Source organism: Macrobrachium nipponense, chromosome 3 (assembly GCF_015104395.2).
Source record: "Macrobrachium nipponense isolate FS-2020 chromosome 3, ASM1510439v2, whole genome shotgun sequence".
Taxonomy (NCBI): Eukaryota; Metazoa; Arthropoda; class Malacostraca; order Decapoda; family Palaemonidae; genus Macrobrachium; species Macrobrachium nipponense.
This window is the reverse complement of record NC_087202.1, coordinates 124,281,970-124,301,121: the sequence shown is the minus strand read 5'-3', so window position 1 is coordinate 124,301,121 and position 19,152 is coordinate 124,281,970. Positions and strand designations below refer to the sequence as shown.

The following is a 19,152-nucleotide window of genomic DNA, read 5'->3' as shown; positions in this document are numbered from 1 at the left end:
TGCAGAATTTATTTACATATAAAGCAAATTAGAAATTATAAATGGTCGAAAAAAATCTACAATACGTGTATAAATTACGTCGAGAAAAATAACTATTCAACACCCCTTTCTATTTATGATTAATTACTTAAAAACAAATGAAAGAGAAATGCAAAAATTTGTTATCGGATAGCATTGAATAATGAAGATAGGGTTATTGAGCTTAATAAAATTTAAGTTGATGTATAATGATAAATTTGATGTTAAATATTCTTTAGGTCCTTTTAATTTATTTAATGAGCGTGATGGGGGATCACAGTTTTTTTTTGATACCCCGGAAAAAAAAGGAAAAAAAAAAAAAATTTTTAAAACTAATGATCGGACAGTACTTGAAACTTGCTTAAAAACTCATTGTACTCATATCTTCATTAGTCTCGATCCGCTGAAGTGAGATTCCAAAGTCCCGTGGTGGAATGGACTATGCGTAGGTCGGAAAAAAAAGGTGTTATTAAGCTTGCTGCCATTCTGACGTCCAAGTCCATGAGCCATCCTCGGCCGCTAAGGTTTTAACTTGCCATATTAATGATAATGAATCAGGTGCACACCGACCAGTCAACTCTCCAAGACTCCAACTGAAAGAAATCAGTAACTACGGGGCAGACTTTACTTCTTTAACCAACAGACGATGTTCCGAGATCTCAAACGACCGTATGGGCTTGTGATCGTAAAACGAGCATAATGCAAGCACTTTTACAAAGGTTATTACTATTTTAGTCGGTGAGACCTAAGGCCGGCCACACACGTGCAGTTTTTAACTGACAGTTATAACTGTTCAGTTATAACTGACAGTTAAAACTGCACGTTGTGTGGGTATCTCAGTTGCTCATTTCGTCAGTTCAACAAAACTGTACAGTTAAACTGAGACAAATGCAATGTTCCATATTTTTAACTGAAAGGAGTAACTGAACTGAGCGTGTGTGGGGGGATTCGTAACTGTACAGTTCTCAACTTCTCATTTCTACAGGTGGTAGCGTGGAGTGTTAGTTTGTTGAGATAGCACGTAAACAATGCGAAAGCAACTTTTGGTACACTGTTTCAGTCATGAGCAAATAATTGAGAAAATCAATTGGTTTCTTCACTTAATTCCTTTAATAATGTAATATCAGAACATTGATTTCGCCTCAGTAACCACTTTTTGCACCACTGTTTACGCTTTTTAGTTTCTTTTTTTCTTTTTGTCTGTAGCATTACAAAGAATACACCGAGAGCGGCAAGATCGAACTTCTCGGAATCAATGGTAAAACTGAGGGATTGAACTGTGTGTTGTGTTGTGCATTTCATTTCTAACTGACGTCAGTTTTAAACTGTGTCAGTTATAACTGGACAGTCATAACTGTCAGTTAAAACGCACGTGTATGGCCCGGCTTAAGAACATCGTAACATTAAATTTAAAATATCAATCATACTTTGAAAGAAAACAAATATGACAAAATTCAGTAATATATTAAGTTATTTCTTAATCAAAAAATAAAAATGAAATATGATAGGCTTATTTTTTCTTCACTCCGGACGGGGGGGTTCAGTATTTTCAAATTACTTGTGGAAATACTGAACTAAATGTTAGAGTTTAGCTTAATAAATACCCATCACCAAATGTATTCTATAAAGAACATTATATCATATGCAATATATATATACAAATCTATATACAAAAACTCGCTAGATTCAACTATCAGACAGAATCTTCCGAGTTTTCTCCTCACTCGCTTTTGAAGCTTTCCATTTTATTCTGGATTCATTTCCTGTTTCTACACTTGGACCAGAGTTCAGAATTAGGTCCCGACTAATTTGCTCTTCAGTATTGGAGGACATCTCCTTTCGACTCAAAATTGGAATTAGAGAAGTCACATGGCGTTTTATATTTTCCCTATTGTTTCCTTTCATAAGAATAGCATCTGTGACTTCTCCATTTATATTGATTGTTACATCCTGGACAACAGCCATAGGAAAATTGATAGGTTTAATGTTTTCTACTTTCATTAAGACAATGTCACCCTTATTAAGTCTGTGATGAGTAACAGGTTTATGCTTATTCTTATTAATTTGCGGTGCCTGTTTTATCAAAAGTATTAAAAAATTCTGAATGATAAGTTTCAAAGGGCATTTCTTATCCTATTGAGTTTCGCATAGCTTTCTTGAGCCTTACTCACGGCATCAACATTTGTCGACCAGTAAAGGATCCTTATCTGGTCCAGGATTCAACTCGGGAATGAGATTACAGACATAAGCTCAAACCCGTGAATAAGCTTCTCTAGAGTAATCGGATCTGGTCTAGTCTCGCTGCCTTCGTCACGAAGAGCCTCGTGGAAGGCAATGGGACGTCTGTTCATCATATGAATTATCTGCGAAACCATGAACTCAAAAGTCTCGGTGATCGAGAACATAATTCTTGCTGGAACACCTCAGCAATTGCCTTACCATTTTGACACAAATTTCCACTAGTCCACCTAAAGGATGGCATCCTTTGGCATAATGATCAAATGTGAAAGACTTCACACCATGTTCTTCAAATAAGTTTGTATTTCAGAGCGTCTTAGGAAGTCCTTGATTATGTTTGCGCCAGCAAACAAATGAAGATCCATGGTCTGACATGCAAGATTGAGGTATACCGTATTCAAAGGAATGAAGCTGCAAAGCCCTCAAAAATTCCTTAGTGCCGAGATCGAAACAAATCTTTAAATTCATGGCTCGAGTCCAAAGACATTCAATGCATAGAATCCAAACTTTGATTTTCCTTCCATTATATTTCACAAAATGGTGTCCCAAATGATCAAGAAAATATGGACCGGAATTGGATGTTTGGAGGATTTTGCCTAAATTCTTTGTATGGAGACTGATTTAACTTTATGTACGTTCGTTAATTTTTCTGCAAGTAATACAAGGACTATGAGAACCTTCTCACAACAGAAAAAATAACAGGGTACCCAGAATTGTTTCCTTAATTCAGTCAAAAGTCTGTAGCATCCAGCATGAAGGTGCAATTTATGAAGGTCTAAAATTATCAGGCTAGTCAGCCTACTATTTTTAGCCAAAAGAATTGGGAAACGCAAGGTCTCATCATCTTTGAATCTTGAAAATTTACTCTTTACACGCAAGATACCCTGGCTGTCAAGATAAATATTTAACTGACTAACAAGGTTGGGAATTGTATAGGCTGCCTTATTACAGCAAAAATATTCAAATATTTCCGGAAAATTAATCCTTTGATCCTCACGGATAATGTTTTCTTCTTCCTGTAAGTATAGTTCCTCATCAGAGAGTTCTGGATAAACTCGACGCAAATTCCTACCATTCAGTCGAGATCTCAGTTTATTAATGAACCCGAGGACACACCGATGAATGGAAACCAGCTTACGAAAGCTGGAACACCTATTCAATAGATCTAAATGCTCCGAGCTACCTCTAGGGGCACCATCATCAGAGCCCTCCACATTCACCAAAGTCGAGATCACTTTATTTGGCTTTGCAAGAGGATTAGGAACTAGAATTGCCAGCGTATCATCCAGACTCTTTTGAGATCACAAGGTGAGGTAAGAAAATTAGGCCCAGAAAAGTAAATTTTGACTTATTTAAAATATTGTAAGACACTGGTCCTGTAACATAGTCCGCAGGGTTTTCAATACCAGAGACAAATTGGAACTTTATTGGATGAACTTCACATAGTATACTATGATTAAGTCTATTGAGAATAAATATACTACTTATGCTCATCTTTTATCCATCTTATGACATATGAATTAATCCAAGACAGACACATCATGCTATCTGAGTAGTGTTTTAAAACCAACAACGTTAACAGGACACATACAGGATGGACCTGAAATTTCCTGATAAAGATCAATAAGCATTTCTGTGCTAGAGCTATTGCCTGAATTTCCAAAGATGGAATGCTCTTGGTTGACAGTTGTCTATTCACAAACCGGTTTTTGGCCATCAAAAAACTTACTTGGCCACCGTTAACGTTCTGAATATACATTACTGATCCATAAATGGATTTGCTGCTGTCGACAAACGCAATTAGATTATAAGACTCGTCTCTTCTGCCAACAAATCTTGCAACACTGACATTAGACTGGCATTCACCTGTTTACATATTTTCTTCCACTCATGAAGTAATTCCTCAGACAACCATGATCCCAGTCTAGATTAGAATTACACTGTAGATCATGGAGGAATGATCTCGCCCTATCATTAATGGCATAGTTAACCCAAATATGTCATAGTGTGATGCTATCGATTTCAAAAATAAGTCTTTGTAGTGGCTTTACAATCTAGTTTTAGTGGTTCGTTAACAAATGATCTTTTATTCGATTACCATAGGCCCAAAAGTTTTGTTTCACCTCATCTGGAGTCTTCTCTTCCTGATCTTTGTCAATATCAGCTTGAATATCAGTGTTATTTGTCACATATTGCTGTAAATAAAACTTATATGGCTCAAATATTAAACCTAACCTATCAATAGACCATTTTTTCATTTACTGGAATCATTTGCAATTATCGCTCCATTGTCCATATAAAGAAGAGCATAAATGTGTCTCTTAGGTTCTTTCACTTCACTGGAATCCTCCTCGGTATCGAGCATCAAAATTTTATATAAGCCCAATAACAACAAGCATGGGGAACAAACAAGACCAAATGGGAGACGCTTTGACTGATATCCGACAATGGTGTAGTCGCCTTGGCTTATATTTCGGTACCAGAGAGACAAAATATCAAAACAGAACAAATAACTATCAAAATGCAAATGCAAGAGAGCACTAGTGATCTGATTCAAGCTGGGTCCACTTAACATCATAACATGGCCTGGTTATGACTTAAGGCTGTACCGTTACGATTCTTCTCACACGAATTTGAGAGGTAGACTACTCTACATTTTGTGGTCTCTCTCTGATTTAAACACACCCTTATGTGCTAAAAAACCCGTGATTTGGATTTTCTTCCAAATATTGATCAAGATTGTCAATTATCTCTATTATTCCCCAAATCTGGCCTGCTCTCTGAAAATGTTTGTCAATCATTTTTCAAATAATCATGTTATTCTTAGAGTGTTTCTTAAAATTTGCTTTAAGAATTTGAGTGGCTAAATTTTTATTTTTAGCTAAAAGGTGATCAACCTTGTGGTTCCAAATAAGTGGCATGACTAACCTGCCATCATTTCTCTATGTATTTTTAGAACATAATTGACTATTGTCTCATTTGTCTCCACACTCATCCGGAATATTTTCTGAATCATAACTTAACCTATCGCAGCAAAGCTTATCAAGTACTTTCTCTGCAGCCCTTTGTATATTTATATCTGAAATTTCTCCATCTCCGTCCAAAACTACATAATTAATCCCAACCTGTTTTGTGTCTGGCTCAGGTGTGGGTTTGAGTAAGAAGTGCTATTGAGTTACACTATCTTCATAGGTCACACCAATGTTAGGTGATTTTTCCACTCCAATACATGAGCAGAAATAGGATTGGATGGACAATATGGAAGATGCTTCAAATTTGACTGCATTTGTTCTATATTTCCTAGCAACATCATTCCTGCACTAGTTGTGAATACACAGAAGGTATGTTACCCTCAAATTCACCAAAGGCAATGATTTGCTCTTTCAAACAATAAGCTGAATTAGAGCCAAGAATAAATTCCAAATCATTATACTATCCCCACCATCCATCATAAACTGATCTGCCAATGTGTAACCTTTATAAAACTCCTGGCTACCAACCCAAACCTGGTAATTTTAAAGATGTGGATATTTGGGGACACCTATAGCTTCATTACAATAAATTCTTGCCTCCAATATCTAAATTACCTCATAGCAGTTTTTAGTATGATATACAAGAGAGGAATGAAAACCCCTTTACTTTGAGACTTATATCAAATTTTTATGATAAGGCCAAGTTTTCACTTTTCGCCCCGTCTTGTCAACAATAAAATTCCTCTGGCTACCACCGTCACGCATACACCGCATTGTCCTTCCTTGAAGGACACATGAAAATGTTGGCAATATTGCAAGACTGCTGTCTTTGGCCTCAAAACCTTCACTATACTCATCAATGCAAGATACGCTGGAAGAAGAAGTTTCTCCAATTTTATTCTCCTTAGGCTTTTTCTGATCAATGTCTTTTTTCTTACTTTCTTGTACTTTGGATTTTTCCTCAAGACACAAGAAGCTGAAATGCCAAGCCCAACAAATACATCTTTTATTAAAATGGAACTTGCAACCATCAGCATTATGATAAATTCTTGCACACTTTTTACAAACCTTGAGAGCCTTGAGTTGTGCGACCTTGGTGGAAGGAATAGGATACTTAGTGCATTTGTGAAGTGGATGGGGATTTATATTATCCACACACAGGGGGCAAATTTTTAAAAAATTACTGAACCTAATTGATTGAACAGCCGCTGCTATGCTAGTTAGGTCCGTTGAAGAATTTTCTTTACATTTGCTTCTAGCTTTATAATGCTTTTGAGCATTCAAATAGCGTTCATTAGATTCATAAAATTTACTCCTAATTAGGGCTAACGATGGTTTATTCTCATTTGTAATTTGTATTACGCGAGACTTTAAATTTTCGTTTAAGCCTATCCATGCAAAATAGTAATATATCATTTGCTGTAATATCTAGGTCAGAAAATGAATTATAAATGGAATTGACTACCTACATAATCGAAGGGCTCCGAGTGGTAATCAAGCTTCAAGTTCGACATTTGTTTGATTACATTAAATTTACGTGTAGTAGGCGAGGCTAACGCTTCTAACAACAGAGGTTTTGCAACAGAATATTTGTGCTGTGAACTATCAAGTGAACCAAGCAATACTGAAGCCCTCCCAGAAATTTGCTGTTCGAGAAGCAAAAACTTATCAAAATCAGTGTAACTAAAGCGTTCTCCTACGCCTTCAAATTGTTTCAAAAAGGCTTGTAAATCTTCACCTTCTTAAAAACGGGTAGAGGAGCCGTTGGACTCTAACATGCTAGTTACTGGATTAACATTTGAAGGTGAAGAATTTAATTTTGATAACGACGTCAAACATTCTGAAATAAGGTCCTCATAGTGAATGCCGTCATCAATTTCTTGATCATTCTCTGATTTTGCAACAGATTCATCAGAACTATTTGCTTCCCATTTAAGGTCTGATTACTTTATTACGTTTACTCAGTTCATCTTGAAGCCGTCCGAGCTTCCGGATTAAATTTTCCCGCTCCTCAACAGACTTGTTAACAAAGGAAGACTTTCTTCCATGAATTTTAGTAACTTGGCCCCTATAATTTCCCAGAGAGCTTACTAGTTGTTTTAAGTTAACAGACATTTTTAATATATTTGTAAGGAGCTTTCTTTATGGCAAATGTGAGTAAAATAATCAAATTTTCTGGCAGCTGGAGAACCAAATCTGCTATTATTTTCATAAAATCTACTTTGAATTTGGGATGCAATAATTGTTGCGCTAGGAAATTTTATAAAAATATCACGACAATTCAACAGAGTCCTTTAAATAGTTTCCACCAGTAAAATAACAATAAAGCAAGGCGAAAATGCTCTCAAACTCAAATTTTTCTGGTTGATCAATATACCAAGAGTTGCACGAGGAAATGAATAGCCTAGAGTTAATCTCGCTATCTGTAACATTCACTTCACCAAAGGTTTCTACGTCACGTACATAATAGTGCCCAAATATAGCTATTTGAAATTCACAGTAATAACGCAAGCCGGGAACGGAACAGAGACGAGGACAAAAAACGTAAATGACTAACTTCTCATCACGCACACCAGGGGGCGCCATTTTTGATGGGCGCCATTTGATAAAATTAATGTATGGAACAATCGTAAAATAAACAATTTTAGGCTTCAAATTATATTTAATTAACAATTAACAAAACATGATTAAGATAGTTAACTATTAACAATAATGACAATTATCTATATATGAAATAGCGAAAAACTGAAGTTATTCCGAAGGAATGGCGTGAAAGGAGTGGGTGGAGTCACTGCACTCCTCCGTCTTGAGAAGGAACCCGTCAAAAGTGAGGGAAGCAAACTTCCTCCTCCCGATGTCCATTAATTATCAAAGGAAATACAAGGACCTGACAACACAAATAAGTAAGATAAAAATTATCGATTTAAGATTATAGGTCAGTAATACTTTATATGCAGAATTTATTTACATATAAAGCAAATTATAAATTATAAATGGTCGAAAAAAATCTACAACACGTGTATAAATAACGTCGAAGAAAAATAACTATTCAACATCCCTTTCTATTTGATGAATTACGGAAAAACAAATGAAAGAAATGCAAAAATTTGTTATCGGATAGCACTGAATAATGAGATAGGTTATTGAGCTTAATAAAATTTAAGTTGATGTATAATGATAAATTTGATATTAAATATTCTTTAGGTCCTTTTAATTTATTTAATGAGCGTGATGGGGGATCACAGTTTATACGAAAAAAAAACTTAAAACTAATGATCGGACAGTACTTGAACTTGCATTAACTCACTGTACTCACATCTTCATTAGTCTCGATCCGCTGAAGTGAGATTCCAAAGTCCCGTGGTGGAATGGACTATACGTAGGTCGGAAAAAAGGTGTTATTAAGCTTGCTGCCATTCTGACGTCCAAGTCCATGAGCCATCCTCGGCCGCTAAGGTTTTAGCTTGCCATATTAATGATAATGAATCAGGTGCACACCGACCAGTCAACTCTCCAAGACTCCAATTGAAAGAAATCAGTAACTACGGGGCAGACTTTACTTCCTTCGGTAACCAACAGACGATGTTCCGAGATCTCAAACGACCGTATGGGCTTGTTGATCGTAAACGAGCATAATGCAAGCACTTTTACAAAGGTTATTACTATTTTAGTCGGGTGAGACCTAAGAACATCGTAACATTAAATTTAAAAAATCAATCATACTTTGAAAGAAAGCAAATATGACAAAATTTAATAATAAATTAAGTTATTTCTTAATCAAAAAATAAAAAGGAAATATGATAGGCTTATTATTTCTTCAGCTACAATAGATCTGTGGAAATTCTGTAACAGAGATGTAATCAAAGCAGCTATAACACTGTCATGCAAATTGGCAAAAAAATAGAAAAAACTTCAGAATAATTCGATATCATTTATAAAGTACTAATTAAGGGGCGATGCCTGTGTCTGCAAGATGTCCTTTTTAGCCAGTATCCAGTGACTTGCGCTTTCCCGCTCGAAGTTCTAGGGCTCCTCCTCACATCATAGAAAACGCTCTTGCGGATGCAACTAGATTTGTTCAACCTACCTTAGCCGTCGCAACATTGAGTGCCATTGACGTCAGCTAACTTTAATCGCTTTGGAATATAAACATAAGTTTGTAGAAACTAAAATAATTGCATTCAGCACTTATGATGATGCAATATATCTCCGTTCATGAAGCAAAACGAGTAAATATTGTCGTCGTAATACATACTACTAAAATCTGAAATTTTCATTCTATCTACCAGATCTCTATGAACGAATCCATCTGAGAAATTCCAATTACTTCGGACATAGTGTTTTTAAGTACCTGAACGGTTTTGTTTTGCAGTTTTAACTTATATGATATAGTTTGCAGTATATTTTCATATTCTAGAGTAAATTTAGCGATATTATGTCTTTTCAGTTAAAACAAATGGGAAATTGGATGAACGAAAGCTAATAAAAACTGTATCTTCATTTTTTCTTGTCGAGTGTACAAGAAACTTTTGTCTTTTGTTTGGAATTTAGTAAATTATAAAATCCGCGTTTTTCTCTAAAAATAACCGTTCTTAGTCCAGTTAGAACATCGTTAAAGATATCATGACTTCCATTTGTCGTTGTCAGCCAACAGGATATCAAAAGGCAAGTCAGTGAAACACTTCGAAAAAGGCTGTTAAAGGCTTTTAATTTCACACAAACGTCCAGGCAAAACGGGAGGCTCCGTCAATGACTTAATGGGAGCCGTCCCAGCTAATTAGGCCTATACGCCACAGGGTTCTCCTCCTCAAGCGTAGCAGAGCCCTTCGTTCTGGTGACACCACTGGGGCTGGATGCGGTCTGCCTGGATGCCCCTACGAACCATCCTTTGCCTGTTGTGGATGAAGCGGGTCTCGGCGCTTCACCCAGTTGTGGTCAGGGTTTACCCCACAGACGCTCCCGAGGGCCGCGCAACGGGGCCACAGCTGAAATGTATTACATAAACGTTGCGGATATGAAGAGGGATGGTTGTATATAGAAATATCGGTCTAAAGTTCGAACCAGTCTGTCACACACACACAGATATATATATATATATATATATATATATAATATATATAATATATATATATATATATATATATATTTAATTTTTGAATTTGTCTATCACAGTAATCCTATTCGACTGAGTTGGTTTTTATAGCGTGGGGTTCCAGGTTGCATCCTGCCTCCTTAGGAGTCCATCACTTTTCTCATTGTGTGTGCTGTTTCCAGGAACACACTGTATTCTTCTGCATGAGTCCTGGAGCTACTTCGGCGTCTATAGTTTTCCAGGTTCTTTTCCAGGCATCTTAGGATCGTGCCTCCTAGTGTTCCTATGATTATGGGTACAATTTCCACTGGTATATCCCATATCCTTCTCATTTCTATTTCTATTTTCAGGTCTTGTTATTTTTTTCATATGCTCTGGTGTCCCATGGCATTGCGACATCAATGAAATTATTATTATTATTATTATTATTATTATTATTATTATTATTATTATTCATATGGAAAAAGCCCACCACAGGGGCCACTGATTTGAAATTCAATCTTCCAAGAAATATCAAGGTGTTCATTAGCAAGAAGCAGGAGGAGATAAAGAAAAACACAGAAAGAAGAGATATAAAACTCATTAATAGATTGATAAAAATGTGTTGAAGTGCAGAAATCATTGCAAACACTCATCTCTCCTCTCTCTCTCTCTCTCTCTCTCTCGTCTCTCTCTCTCTCTCTCTCTCTCTCTCTCTCTCTTCTCTCTTTTTCATTAACTGAAGATTGTATCAGCTTCTATTGCCTTTCTTTTCCTCGCTAAACCTCAGATTTCACTATCTAGATATCTAATTGTTAATTCCTCCTCTTGATGAGGCGCCCGTATCCACAAGCAATCTATGGCCCCGCATAGGCCTATGCACCTCCGTCAAGCCGACGCCCAATAGAAACAAAAAAGATACATTAGCATCCATTCCTTTTTGCTTTAGATTTTCGAGGAGAATATTGTCCAGACATCGGAAACTACAGACCGGAAAAAGCAAAATATAAAATCTCACCCACCCTCGAATCAACAACCTCGCCGTCAGCCTGCTCAGTCCAGAGTGCCGCCTCGCCGCCCAAGATGAGAGCCGGGTCGAAGGTGGTTGTGAATTTGGACGCGATTTTAATGGGGTCGTTGTCATACACTGCCTGCCAGCCCTTGTAAGGGCTGCACCAGTTGTTCCCCTCGCCGATCCAAGCGCCAAATCCGCAGTCGAGGTACAAGTGGTCGTAATTACTGAAAATCACTCTGTACTTCTTGTCCAAGAGCTCGCCGATGATGGGGTCGGTCTCCGTCGTCCATATTTGGATGATGTAATCGTCAGTAGGGAGGTACTGCTCTATACGACCTGCTTCTGTCAGGTGGGAGGTCCACAGAATACCCGGGACCTTCTGGCCACCGTTGGCCTCCGTGAGGAGCTGGAGGGCCTTTTCTTGGAAGACGCCCCACTGCCCGTAGTACGAGTCTTCAGAGAGGCCGTAGTCATTTTCAATCATCCAGTTGACTATCTCTTCGGTTGTGTTCCAGCAGTTGAGGTTGACCTGGAAAATATTTGTCGCTTATGTGACACATCGTTGATAATGACATATAGTTATAAAGTGACATATGACTGTCAATAGCGAGTGATTCTTTCGCAACAGTGTAGCTAGCAGTCAACTAACCTCGTCGCCTCCAAAGTGGAAGAGATCGATGGGACCGAAGAGATTGACGAATTCTACATAAATTTCGCCCAGCACGTCATACATCTTTGGGTTGGCCAGATTCAGCTGCCCGCACGGAGGTTCTACGCAGTAAGATGCCCATGGCTCCTACAACAACAAAGTGGAAATACAAATTAGTACGCAAAGGGAATGAGGATAAGCTTATAGGCACTAGCTCTTGGCGAGTGGTTGACATTGTAATACTTCCCCGATGTTCAGACTCACAGACCGTTTCAAAACAAGCTAATAACTTTTAGGTTGACCTTATTCCTGTTATCCAGTAGAAGAAGCAAATATTCAGGGAAAATATGTGAAAGAGAAGGGCATAGGTGATCCGAGGAAGCCAGTTAAAAAGGGGACTCCCACTCACCTTGTGCTGTTGACATATTATTATTTCCGTTCCTCGAAGGAAACTTGTGGAATATGGACAATACCCTTCTCTTAATTCAGTCTGGATCTGTTATAATCCTTTGGAAACAGTGAGCTATTATCAAACATGAAGGTACTTTATGTGGACAAAAATTAAGTTAAATTCAACTATTAACTCATTCCATTTAACACTCTGAAAAGGGGGTTGCTGTTGTGTCTAGCTCACTGCATGGTTGCATGGTTCAACACTGTAAGATGTCGCTGTTAAATCTAGCTTACTGCGGGATTGCACGATTCGACACTGTAAGGTGTTTCTATGAAGTCTTTCACTATGGGGTTGCATATAGAAACGAATACCACAGGAAAATGATAGTCAGAAATCCAAGCGCTTTCTTCTTTACTAAGACACTGTCAAGGAGCGAATGAAATACAATTGGAGAGAAAGTTATTAGGTAAACAACAGATAAAAAATACCAGATGGTTAATTGTCAAAAGGGTAAAAGTTAAAGAGATAATCCAGGATTATCGGATATCACATGGTCACAAACCAAAACATAGATTTAACCCTAGCAGAAACTACAAAGTATCCGTACAGAACTGGGCAAATATCGAATGCATTATTCGTACATATGAGAGATTTAGATCATCCTATTAACTGGAGTCAAGAAAGAGCCTTAATCCCATGTAATGACACAGTTAAAAGGAATATCATTGAATCTTGTTTCATCAAGTCAAATAATGGAAATGCTCTAAATTTAAGTCTGGGTTTATTTAAACTTGATGCCTTCATAATGAAAAAAGTTGTAGATAAATATAAGCAACAAAATTAATATATTCAGTTTTTACATGTTTTGGACTGTACGGATACTTTGTAGTTTCTGTTAGGGTTAAATCTATGTTTTGGTTTGTGACCGTGTGATATCCAATAATCCTGGATTATCTCTTTAACTTTTACCCTTTTGACAATTAACCATCTGGTATTTTCGATCTGTTGTTTACCTAATAACTTTCTCTCCAATTGTATTTCATTCGTTCGTTGACAATGTCTTAGTAAAGACGAAAGCACTTGGATTTCTGACTATCATTTTTCCTGTGGTATTCGCTTATGTAATGAAGTCATGTGCATCTACTGTGATTTTTTAAGCATATATATATATATAATATAATTAATATATATTAATATAATATGATATATATATATATATATTATATGATATATATATATATATATATATCTATATATATATATTATATATATATATATATATATATATATCATATATATATTAATATTATTATATATATAGATATATATACATATATATATATATATATATATATATATATATATATATATATATATATACAAGGAGCTGAAGGAGACGTCATGTACTAGTAATTGTCCATTTATTAAACATGCTGACGTTTCGAGGACACAGTCTCATTTTCAAAGCTGAAAAACGTAATTATAATATATAAAAATATTACAAAGACTTAAGAATTAAGAAATTTACAATTTAAAAAATATTTACACTTTAAACAAAATTAAAAAAATTCAAAAAATTAAAAAATTAAAAAAAAACTAAAATGCAACAGACAGAATGTAAGAAATAGACTGCTACCTTTCAGGACGGGAACCAAGGACCTAATGACATAAAAAACAGAGACAGGGGCACACTCAAGACAGGTACAGTGTTGTGGAGGTAGTTTGATTGTTTAAAGGAGGAACAAGCTTCTTAATATATAACGATTCGGTTATAGCTAATTGATGAAGTGAGATGGCTCTGGAGAGAATTTTAAAATGTTTATATTCAATATGTTGTTTACATTTTTCGGCATGGTCACGTACATTAGAAAATTCAGGATTAGTTAATTTATTGCCTGTTCTGTAACTAATCCTGAATTTTCTAATGTACGTGACCATGCCGAAAAATGGAAACAACATATTGAATATAAACATTTTAAAATTCTCTCCAGAGCCATCTCACTTCATCAATTAGCTATAACCGAATCGTTATATATTAAGAAGCTTGTTCCTCCTTTAAACAATCAAACTACCTCCACAACACTGTACCTGTCTTGAGTGTGCCCCTGCTCTGTTTTTTAGTCATTAGGTCCTTGGTTCCCGTCCTGAAAGGTAGCGGTCTATTTCTTACATTCTGTCTGTTGCATTTTAGTTTTTTTTTAATTTTTTTTTTTAATTTTGTTTAAAGTGTAAATATTTTTTAAATTGTAAATTTCTTAATTCTTAAGTCTTTGTAATATTTTTATATATTATAATTACGTTTTTCAGCTTTGAAAATGAGGCTGTGTCCTCGAAACGTCAGCATGTTTAATAAATGGACAATTACTAGTACATGACGTCTTCTTCAGCTCTTTGTATATGTTGGTTGATAGCAACGCTTCCCATATCCATATATATATATATATATATATATATATATATATATATATATATATATATATATATATATATATATATATAATAATAATAATAATAAAAGGAGCCCATAAAAACACCAAAATATACAGAAAAGGTGGTATTTATACTAAGAGATCCATCCACAGGTAAGCCAATTTTAGGTCACCCCCGCTGATAATCTTCCTTTAATCTTCTTAAGCATTGGTTGAATGAAAACCTTGTCGATCACATCTGAATCCCATGCTCCTTTTGAGATGTTCATTACCTGCCTTTCTTTTATTAAGGCTGACTCCATCATTTGACTCTTATACTGGCAGTTGCTGCTATAAATTATATGCAACAAATTCCAGTTTATTCTATGGTTATGTTCATTTATATGGTTGAAAATAGCTGAGTTCTGTTGTCCATACCTAACTGACCGTTTGTGTTGTCTTAATCTCTGGGGAAGTGATTTTCCTGTAAATCCAATGTAAGATTGGTCACAGTCCTGGCATGGGATTTCATAAACCCCTGTTTCCTTGGGGAGTGTCTTTTGTTGGATGCTAATCAGGGATTTGGCTAAGGTGTTTGGGTACGTAAATGCAAAAGGGTTAGATTTTCCGAGGGTCAGAATGACTCTCTTAATCGTGTCCAGGTGAGGAATTTTTATGTTATTGTTGGATGTCTGGTCTTGTTTTGAGGGGGTCGTTAGAAAATTATGTTTGCTTTGTGAATTGCTTTCTCAATTTATATGGTCAGGATACTTTAAAGACGAAAGTTGCTTACGAATTAGTTCAAATTCTTTTTCCAGGAAATCTGGGGAACAAATTCGTAAGGCTCTTAAGAACAGATTGCTGGCTGCACCTATCTTGATAGCAATGTCATGATAATGACCTCCAAGAATATTAGTCCTAGATAACGAACACCCACCCCCCCCAAAAAAAAAAAAAAAAAACTGGGTCTCACTACCTGGGAAAGATCCAATATTCGCTAACTTTCGAAATCATCAGAGCGTCTTACCTTGTTAACACAAACGGCGATGTCCCCAAAGCCCTCTTTCGGGCCCCACTGGAACCCATTTCCCACATGGGCAGGGGCGTCATACTCGGGCAGAACTCGTATACCCCTCACTCGTCCATACTCGACGATACGCATGATTTCGTCCGGGTAGTATATCTCCCTGGGGGAGTACGCTCCGTAAACCGTCATTTTCGGGCGGCTCTCTAGGTAGACAGGGAAAGAGTGTGTGTCCGTAATGTGCCAGTGGAAGGTGTTCAGCTTGTTGGCAGCCATGGCGTCGAGCGTTCGCTCGAGGTTTGGGATCGGCATGAAATTCCGAGCTGTGTCCAACAAGACTCCTCTGTAAGGAAACACCGGAGAGTCTTCAACGGCAGCACCAGTAACGAGTAACAGTGAGTCCGAGTGCTCTTCGTACTCAGTGAGCTGAGAGAGAGTTTCCAGGGCGTGCCTCGCACCGAAGTAAGTCGGGGCGTCGATCTTCGCTGTCGACACATCACCTTCGGTAGACAGAGTCAACGAGTAGGACTCGTCCGTCTGCAAGCTCAGTCTGTCTTCGGTTCCAGTGACAGTGATGTCGAGATGGAGGATGTGATCGTTCGTTGCAGAGTCGTAAGGGCCACGCCAGGGCGTCGCTTGATACGAGTACTCCGGATGATTTTTGTGCAAATTGTCTATGAATATGGCGACTGCTTCCTCCACAAGCTTGGAGATCTCGGGTGGAGCTGTTACACTATGGGTGACATTGCTGGGGAGGAATGGAACTACCTGATCATCTAGGCTGACTGAGGTGGGCTTCGGCCACAAGACCCCCTCTGGGCTACAGGTCAGTTTACACTGACCGAGACTTGTCTGAATCAACGGATCTGTTGCCTCTTCCTTGATGCATCTGCTTGTGGCACTGTCGCACCTGTATCCCCAAGGGGACTCATCTTGCCTGTCAAACAATGGCTTATCAACTGCATGTCCATACTCTTCTACCTAACCATCCGTGCTCTTCTAGCGTTGAAATTGTATTTATGAAATTATATTAGAAGTAACTTTCATGGTACTCAATTTTAACACGACTTTTCTCAAGAAAGACTTGTTAAGATAACGAACTGGATATTGGTACGGCAGCCGTATCCCTGATTGCGATAGATATTGGTACGGCTGTGAATTGCGCATGCGTGAACCCTTGTTTACCGCCTCAGGCATATCAGTGACAGCAAGAAAATGACGACCTAGCAACGTGAACCGTGTAATGTTACATCAGTTTTTGGTGAAAAACAAATGTTTTTCAGGTTTTAACAAGCTGAAAAAGGCAATAGACGTTTACAAAGAGTCAAACTTCCAGAAATTGTATATCCGTAGGTCACGAACGGTTGAATCGGGCCTGAAAAGAGCTTCGAAGAGGAGATTCAAAGATTTGAAGCCTAGCTAGTAAGGTAGTACAGCAGTCAGTAGTGCGTCCAATATGGGAAATATGCTGTTAATATAGACCTGATTTGGATGACTACTTACGATTGATTAGGCCGTTTACCAGAGGATCGACTTTGGTAGTTTTCCTTACTACCATGAATACAGCAGAGCACGATTTCTGTGTACTTCAAGTCTTCTTTGAATCTCCTCTTCGTAGGACCGATTCGATCGTTCGTGACCTACAGTTATGCAATTTCTGGAAGTTTGACTCTTCGTAGACGTCTATTCCTTTTTTCAGCTCGTTTAAACTTGAAAACATCTGCTTTTCGGCGAAAACTGATGTATTATTACACGGTTCAGAGGAGATTCAAAGAAGATTTGAAGTACGCAGATGGATTAGTTTAGTTTTATTTTTCATGTATATAGTCAAAATCTAAGTATGTTTAAGTATTATTGTTTTTTCATATTTTCATTTACTGTCAAAATGTTTTGGTGCTTTGGTGATGACAGTATGGTGATTCACTTTGACATTTTGAATTAAACATGTTCAGCGAAACAATTCAGTTCGACTATTTTTACTACTGTCGCTGATCTTCTAGTGCAGTACCCATAGCTCTTGGCAACAGTGTACGGCAACTTCTGCATGATTAGCTAACTCCCGTACCTACAGCAAGTCAATAGCGCAATAGGGCAACATGACAGAATCTGACGAACCCCCCACTACACGTATGTTATTTGTACGACAGGGAGTCTGAAATTGACGCATGCGCAATTCACTACCGTACCAATATCCTGTGCCTTAAGATGATAGTATTACTTACGCAGAAACACCCCTAGAAGTGAAGTGTGTTGCCAAGGTGCAGAGAAAAAGCACCAGCATGCAGGGCTTTCCTTCCATTTTTGTTACAGGAGTCACACGGTCTGCAAGGAAATGAGAGAATAACAAATCAGTTTTCGAATGAAACGAAGTTTAAAAATGGTTGTGTATGTGGTTCTAAATGAAAGGAAATTGTGCCCAGAAAGATTTGGCAGAGTGAAATCTATGACTGGAGGCTATAATGCCAAGTTATCCGCCAACAGCAGGGCATAATCATCAAATACTTCAAAAGAAGAAGAAGAAAAAAAAAAGAGATAATTGAGATCCCTCTGAGGTAAAATACTTCCAAGTGACGTTCAGAAAGCCGACTATATCGACGACAAAGTGTGAATCATTGCCAGGGCAGATCTTCTTATTGCATATCATTCCCTTTGGGTCTAAGTTATCAACAAGACAAAGTGAATTTGATATTGAGAGATGTTTCCGAGCGTGTCCATGTGTGTGAGTATTCAGTGCTTTGTCACAGACACCCACGTAACTTATATTTATGTACGGGAATAACTTACAACCAAAGAGAATCACATGACTATTGCAGGCACTAACTATTCTAATTATCCTTTTGGGGACAAGACCGTTTCCATGTTGGCACAAAGATTAACCGGGTACACATCCTGGGTACAATTACCGCCTGAATAAGACCCGTTCTAATATATCCCCAGATCTGACACCAGGCAGGTGCAGTGGCTCTGAGGCTTCTATACTCGGCCCCCGTAGGTGGGTAGTGCCGTCAGTGCACTGTAGGCATTACTTAAGGCTCTTTGCAGTGTCCTTTCCTCAGGCCCATATAGCTAAAACCCTTTTCATTCCTCTTACTGCACCTCATTTCATACTCTCTTTCTACAAAAAGTTTTCCTCCTGTTACACCTATCAAACCTTTTGTTACTGTCAGTTTCCGTTTCAGTGCTGAATGACCTCATAGGTCCAAGCGCTTGGCCTAAATCCTATATCCTATATTCTGTTCATTATGCTTGGCACACCCAGTACATTTCCTAAAATGTGAAGCACACAGCAAGATTGATCAATTTATTCATTTATATATGTATATATATACATATATACCATAAAAACGCCAGAATATAGAAAGT

At 37.5% G+C, this 19,152-nt stretch overlaps 2 protein-coding genes across 2 annotated transcripts in view; one reads left to right on the top strand and one right to left on the bottom strand.

The window, feature by feature from the left end:
* LOC135222039 (chitooligosaccharidolytic beta-N-acetylglucosaminidase-like) overlaps positions 1-19,152 on the top strand; it is a 57,880-nt gene that overhangs the window by 28,538 nt on the left and 10,190 nt on the right.
* Positions 9,915-18,118, bottom strand: LOC135222038 (chitooligosaccharidolytic beta-N-acetylglucosaminidase-like). The gene is made up of 5 exons (XM_064260173.1): positions 18,012-18,118; positions 15,793-16,726; positions 11,964-12,110; positions 11,322-11,843; positions 9,915-10,213 (listed from the first exon to the last, which is right to left on the bottom strand). The coding sequence occupies exons 1-5, from the start codon at positions 18,086-18,088 to the stop codon at positions 10,103-10,105; spliced, it is 1,791 nt and encodes a 596-aa protein (XP_064116243.1). The 5' UTR covers positions 18,089-18,118; the 3' UTR covers positions 9,915-10,102.